This window comes from Cicer arietinum, chromosome 5, assembly GCF_000331145.2.
Source record: "Cicer arietinum cultivar CDC Frontier isolate Library 1 chromosome 5, Cicar.CDCFrontier_v2.0, whole genome shotgun sequence".
Classification (NCBI taxonomy): Eukaryota; Viridiplantae; Streptophyta; class Magnoliopsida; order Fabales; family Fabaceae; genus Cicer; species Cicer arietinum.
Window position 1 is genome coordinate 47,014,805 of NC_021164.2, and position 7,090 is coordinate 47,021,894.

Consider the following 7,090-nt stretch of genomic DNA (forward strand, 5'->3'; position numbering starts at 1 on the left):
TTATACATGTGCACACAATTACGTGGTTAATATATACATATAGTTTTATATAAAATTATTTATCATTTTTTTATCTTAATCCTTTTAATTTCTAGAGAAAACTAATTTGGAGTTTAGCCAGAAGATGAATTAAATTTGACAAAAGATTATTTGAGTCATGGTATGATGATATATCACCATAAAATCATTTAACCATAGGATTTTACCCATCTAAATGTGGTGATGTCACTATCTTTTTTGTTGTTAAAAACTCTTGTTCATTCATTGTTCTCACACTTCCCTAAGCATAAGGACACACTCAGAGAGAACTAAAGACAGACAGGAGAAAAAGAAGGAACAAACAAAACAACCAACTTCTGTGTCAAGCTTCTAGCTACTTTCTACTTCAACAAGTCACATAAATTAAGAAAGAAAAAAAGAAGAAACTCTCTTTCTCTTTGCTCAGGTGAGGTTCTTCTTTTAGATATTCTTTTTATCTAAATCTAATAATCATCAAAATTGATGATAAAAATTAAATTATGTGGTTCTCATCCCTTACCTGAAAAAATAATAAATTTTTATAATTTATTTTCTTTCATGTTTTTCAATTATTAAATTAAATAAAGTCTTAAGTGATTTGTGAATCATTTTTTTATTTGCTTTCTTATTACCTTCTTTTTTAGGAAATTATTTTTCTTTTGTGTATGATTATTTATGGCTCTTCAATTGTTGATAAAATCTTTATGCAATCTGGCTGTCTCAATTTTTTGCCTAATTTGTTGTTTTTAATGTTTAGTTTATAAATTTTATTTTATTGTTTTTCTCTTCTGGGCTTGTGAATGTACATGTACTTTTCAATAGTAATTGTGTTTTGAGTTTTCCAAATTTGGGACTCATGAGATTGGAATTCTTGGTTAATAATGGCAAAAAATACTTTAATTCCATTTCATTGGTTTGCTCTCTTATGCTACTAAAGTTTCACACATGATCTAAACTTCCAACCCCTTTAATTTTTTAATTCCTTTTTTATCATTATAAAAATCAGTTTCATAATCCTTATTTGATTATTCATTTAGCTTGTCTTTATAGATTATTATATTCAGCTTCATTAAGTCAAAGTCTACTTAAAAGGGTCATTATTTTTCTATTCAAAATCTAATCTTGTTTCCTTTTGGTGCAAACAGGTATCTGGTTTAGTTTGGTTCGGTTCAGTTCGATTTCGCAATGAACGACAGTGTTTCGGAATGGAATTTTGAAAGTGATACCTATGTCACCAATCAAAAGAAGTCTATAGGGTGTGTTTATGCAATATTTCACTGTCAAAATTAAATATTTTTCTTAAATTATGATTAATTAACCATATAGTTTTAATATTATAGGCTTGATCATGAACTTGTGGAGCTTCTATGGCAGAATGGCCAAGTAGTCTTGCATAGTCAAACAAATAGGAAACCAATCACTTCAAGACATGTTCAAAAGAATCTTCAATCAACAACATTAAGGACTAATGAAACATTTGGAAGTTCAAGCAATTTGATTCAAGATGATGAGACAGTTTCATGGATTCATTACCCTCTTGAGGATCCATTAGAACAAGAATTATGTTCCAACCTTTTATCTGAACTTTCACCTTGTGATGATGTTGTTGAGTCTTACAAACAAATTAGGAATTTTGAAGAGGGAAAGTTTTCCAAATTGGATGCTTCTAGTGATCCTCATGCGAATATAAATTCGCAACCGAGTAATTTGAAACCTTCCTTTGTTCAGGAATTCTCTAAGCCGGATCAAAGGTTTCATCATGCTCCTGATTCGTCGCACAAGATTCTAAACTTTTCTCACTTTTCAAGACCACCTAATGTTTCTTCTGTGACTGGTAAAGGCGATGCGCATTTTAGAGACAAAGTTACTTCTGGCAATTTGTCACAAGGCGATATTAGAGAGTGTTCGGCGATGACAGTTGTTTCGAGTTATTGTGGAAGTAACCACATCCCTCAAGATCAAGATGTAAGCAGAGTATCAAGCAACGGTGTTTGGAATACTACTTTATCAGCCGAGCCCAAACCAGTCAAAGATGACATTCATAAAACAATTCCTCGGCATGAGAAAGGGAAATCTGAGATGATCGAACCAACTGTTACTTCATCTTCTGGTGGATCAGGAAGTAGTCTTGGAAAAACTTCTTCCTTATCTACAAGAAGCCATGGACAAAAGAGGAAAATTATCGATGTCGAAGACTCGGTTGAACAAAGTGAGGTGAAGTCTCTTATTCCCATTTATATCTTTATGATTCAATTTTTTCATTCTTTGATTCATTGAGTAATGATTTTATGAATTTTATGTTTGTGTTAATTAATAGGACACAGAACTTAAATCAGCTGTCCGGAACAAGGTGTCTCAGCGATCAGGGTCGGCCCGAAGGAACCGGGCTGCTGAAGTGCATAATCTTTCAGAAAGGGTAAGATTTTCATACCTCTTTAGTAGACTGAATTTTTCTAAGATCTTACTCTTAACAAAGCGTATTCGTTTTATCGATGCAGAGACGAAGAGATAGGATTAATGAGAAGATGAAAGCTTTGCAACAACTCATACCTCATAGTAGTAAGGTTTGTTATCAATTTTTAAGTGATAAATAAACATTAGATGAAAACAATTTTCAATTTTCCATTTTATATGATATAATCACTATGGTCTGAAAACTGAGTAAGGAATTTATATGCAGACAGACAAAGCATCAATGTTAGAAGAGGCAATTGAATACTTGAAATCTCTTCAGTTACAACTTCAGGTACATATTGTACCATATAATAAAATATTGCATATGAAAATTGTCTCACATTGCTAATTAATAACATAAATGAACAAATTTTGATTCTGCATAAAGGTAATGTGGATGGGATCTGGCATGACACCAATGATGCTTCCTGGATTTCAACACTATATGTCACAAATGGGAATGGGAATGACAGCACCTTCATTTCCTCCGCTTCAAAATCCGATGCAATTGCAGAGAATACCTCTCGATCAATCCGTACAAACGCCGAACCAGACATTAATGTGCCCAAATCCTATTTTAGGTGCCTTTAATTACCAAAATCAGATACAAAATCCGGCTCTTTCGGACCAATATGCACGTTACATGGGCTATCATCTTATGCAAAATGCTTCTCAGGTGAATAATTAATCAGCTTCTTTCAAAAAGTACATAATTTAAGTTGTTCATCATTAAAAGTCCTTATTATGATCAGTGATGATACATGGACATTCACTTTTTGTACACCCAGGCGACACTTGGTTAATCATGTGCAAATATATGATTAATTTAGTTAATTCAAATCACGACTAAAAATGTTGTTAATTCAACTACATAATTAACTACAGTTTTCAACATGATTTAAATTAATCAGTTACTCAACTGAATTAACTATATTTTTGCGCACGATTAACCAAGTGTTGTAGCTATATGAAAAAGTGGATATCCATAAAATATTTTTGTATTATGAATTCTTAATGATTTTATCATTTTAAAGTGGAAATTAAGTTTACCTTTGTATGTTGGTACTATTTTGTAGCCAATGAGTATGTACAGATATGGTCCCCAAGGAGTTCAACAAACTCAAGCAATGATTCCACCAAGCAATAGCAGTGGACCTATTAGGGGAGTAGTAAACGTTGATGATTCTGTAAGTGGAAAAATGGGTAGGCCACTAACATAAGTCTCAAACATAAGTTGCCTTGTGCTTGTATATCCGTGAGTTTAATTATTATGCTGGTAAATGTCTCAATTGATCCTTAAAATTATATGATTGTATCAATATAGTTCTTTATATTATTAATATTTTAAAATGATCCTTGAAAATCCCAAGATTTTGATCAAATTCGTTTTTTTGTTAGTTTTGTAGAGACTATAATGACATTAAATTCATTATAGAAAGTGACAAACATGATTAACAATTTGTAATTAAGTAGATAATGTTAGGACTGTATTTGATAATAGGTCGAGATAAAGTGACAAACTTGATTAATAATTTGTAATTTTAGAGATTAATTTGGAATATTAAAAATGTGAAAGACTAAATTATTACAATCTTACAATTTTAAGGACCAACTTGAGTATGTACTTATTTTTATATACTATTATTGTAAAAAGTTTTACATAATAATCAACAAGTTACATTTATTCATATGTGTGATTTTTGAACTAAGTTAAACGTTCTTAATAATCTTCATGTTATGAATTGTTGACAATGTAAAAAATTATCATGTCCATGCTATATGTTGGGCATAGAAACATCATCAAAAGTTTCATGGATACTTTCATTTTGATATTTTATTTATTATTTATTAATACTAAAACATTTTATCCTTACCTGTCATTTTTTACAGGTTAATTAGTTTAGAAGCTTGCCAACAGAAACCTATGGTGTAACTAACAACAAAATTGCAAGATGACATAAGCCCTATAATTTGATTTCATAGTATTCATATATATTCCACTTGATTCATATACAAGTGACTTATTTTTTATCAATAATTGGATGTAAATTTTGTCCAAACCAAATTAGAAGCAACAAAAAAATGCTCTAAAATCAAAATTATAAAAATTTGGGTTGGATTTGACTTATTAATCCTACTCAATCAATTTGTAAGGTTAAAAATATCTCATATTTGTAAATACATTTTTAATATCTCGTTATATATTAAACTTTTAAAATACTTTTTCATGCCCACAACAGACATCAGAGCATGACTTGATATCGAATAGTCTATTTAATTTTAGATAAACTCTAATACCATTTTAAATTTTAAAATGAATCTAATTCAATTTTATAAAATGATTATTAAAATGATGGATGTAACCCGTTTATAAACACATTAGTATATCATATCTTATATAACAAGGGACTTAACAAAAATAAAATTAAAGAATTATAATATATCTAGAGGTAAATACCTCAAGAAGAATCATTACGTACCTTCCTTAAAATTTAAACATCGTATAAATTGGTTTTGGTAAAATTTTCAAAATGATTAAAAAAATATAATTTGATCATTTTTTTCTTTGAGCACTTGCCTAAAGTAATAGAGTTGGTATCTTCATGCCATTAATTCTTACTAAATTAAATAATTAGACACTCATACATGAAAGGTCCACCTTCTTAGATGCTAAATGGAACATAATATATCATACAAAAAGCAAAAAGTGGAGCATAATATCTGTGTAAGTACAACAAAAGCAGGGTCATAAATTAAGTTATGTGAGTCATTCATTGTTGAAGATGTAATATTTAGTCAATATGAAATGACTAAAATTAATGTGCATCACTAGATTACAGCATCCTAACTAAATTAAATTAAAAAATTCAATCACCATTAATTTAAATATGATTTTATCTAATTTAAACTAATATTAAAACGAAAACATTATATTTTATTAGTCTTTAAAATATATTATATTTAAGTATTTTTTAATTATTTATATTTTATTTTTTCATTTTAATTAAACTGAACAAAATTAACACATTTTTATTTATTTATTTATTTATTTATTTATTTATTTATTTGGATTTTATGAAAAATTATTAAAAACTTCAATCAAATTAATTATCTTTATTAAAACGAATCAAACCAATATGCTACATTTATAGCTCTATTGCTTCTAAAATGTGAAATTTTTCAGTCTCATTTTTCCTTTCTCTATCATTATGTTTGTAGTTTTTATAGAGGTAAATTTCATATATGCATTAAAAAGTTATATTTAATTTATTAAAAGTTCAAAATTCTGACACTCGAAATTTTTGGTCAAACTCGGTCACTATCATCCAAATTTTACCAAAAGCAATATGTGTGGTGAGCATGCATATGTTTGAAAATGTTAGGTGATTCATGATTAATTTCACATATTTTTTCCCTCTCAACTATAAATGACTTCCTCATCATTTTTCTTTTGTCGTCTGATTGTAATAATTACCAGGGGAATACTGATCACTTTAAATTTTTCACTCCTATAAAAATGGCATAAAAAATTTAATACGTACCCTCCACTTTTTGTGTGATACCTTATCTATAGTCAAGCTGAAAATAAATGCTAATAGGAGTGGTCCCTACATCAAAATTAAAGACAACCAACTAATTTCTAAAATTTGGGTACCATGTATTTTTACAAACTTTTGTCAAAAAATGTATTTGTACAAAGTTGCTATCTTGTCATGGGACCTCAAAAATAGACACTAGCTCAATCCAGGACTTATTGCTTCAATTGTGGTCCCCTTAGAATATTTAACCAATGAAAAATGGATACATAAGCAACTTACACTTTAAAACTATTGGCCAGTGTTTTGTTACATAAACTTGATTCTTTTTATAAGCGTTCCATATACATGATGATTCCATTTGCACTATAATACCCTCCAATGTGTTTTGTTCCTTGATCATTCTTTTTTTTTTTCTTCAGATTCTTCAACGTTTAACTAAAGAGCAACATGATGATATAATGTTGACATGATATTTAAAAAGTCGAGTGATAAAGAAAATTGTGGTTATCAATTTTAGCAAATACTATCAATATTAATTACTAATATTAAGCTTTAAAAAAAAACTAAATAGTAAAACTATATGAAAATTAAAACATCCTTAATTAGGGATTTGGTGGTGGAATCAATCCTTGCTAGAGAAAGTGCCTAGATATATGCCACAAATTTTTTATAGTTTGGTGGCCATGCAATTTTTATCTAATTCACAATTTGTGTAACATTGAGAAATTGTAGTGGACAAGTCTTTCATTATGGGCCACTTTTGTTCTCATAGATATATGTATGTCCCATCAGGTATAACATTATTATTCACTGTTTTGTAGATCTGAGAAAGTAACATGATAAGCTAATCATTTTATTTTTCTCAAATAAGCAAGGTTTTTTTTTCTAGAACCATTATTTTGCTCAATGATACAAAATGTTAACTAAAATCTTGAGACTTATATTTTATGTCTCCTGTCTCTTCACTAGAAACGATTCATGTCTCTGAATTAATTTCTTTCATAAACAAACAACCAACATATTGAAACACATTGAGACCTTTGAGGGGGACTGCATATAGCCTCAAATATATATATATA

At 29.0% G+C, this 7,090-nt stretch overlaps 1 protein-coding gene and 1 long non-coding RNA gene across 4 annotated transcripts in view; one reads left to right on the plus strand and one right to left on the minus strand.

Moving 5' to 3' along the window:
- The first annotated feature begins 282 nt into the window (after positions 1-282).
- On the plus strand, positions 283-4,604 carry LOC101488979 (transcription factor PIF4-like). Of its 3 annotated transcripts, none has more exons than XM_004499482.4 (9): positions 283-445; positions 1,164-1,274; positions 1,359-2,232; positions 2,336-2,434; positions 2,517-2,582; positions 2,699-2,764; positions 2,861-3,148; positions 3,549-3,675; positions 4,363-4,604. In XM_004499482.4, the coding sequence occupies exons 2-9, from the start codon at positions 1,204-1,206 to the stop codon at positions 4,365-4,367; spliced, it is 1,596 nt and encodes a 531-aa protein (XP_004499539.1). In that variant the 5' UTR covers positions 283-445; positions 1,164-1,203; the 3' UTR covers positions 4,368-4,604. The 3 variants fall into 3 exon arrangements, with proteins under 3 accessions (XP_004499539.1, XP_004499540.1, XP_004499538.1); XM_004499483.4 differs by having other exon boundaries at positions 3,549-3,659; XM_004499481.4 differs by lacking the exon at positions 4,363-4,604 and having other exon boundaries at positions 3,549-3,854.
- Positions 4,605-6,085: 1,481 nt separating this feature from the next.
- LOC113786637 (uncharacterized) overlaps positions 6,086-7,090 on the minus strand; it is a 2,640-nt gene continuing 1,635 nt past the window's right edge. Inside the window, exon 2 of the long non-coding RNA XR_003472916.2 lies at positions 6,086-6,446. This is a non-coding gene — a long non-coding RNA (uncharacterized lncRNA). The remainder of the gene's footprint in view (positions 6,447-7,090) is intronic.

Bases quoted from the DNA above. Each gene is read 5' to 3' on its own strand.
- LOC101488979 (XM_004499481.4), top strand. From the start codon at position 1,204: ATGAACGACAGTGTTTCGGAATGGAATTTTGAAAGTGATACCTATGTC. The intron at 2,435-2,516 runs GTAAGATTTTCA...TTATCGATGCAG, and splicing joins TGCATAATCTTTCAGAAAGG to AGACGAAGAGATAGGATTAA. The intron at 3,149-3,548 runs GTGAATAATTAA...ACTATTTTGTAG, and splicing joins TTATGCAAAATGCTTCTCAG to CCAATGAGTATGTACAGATA.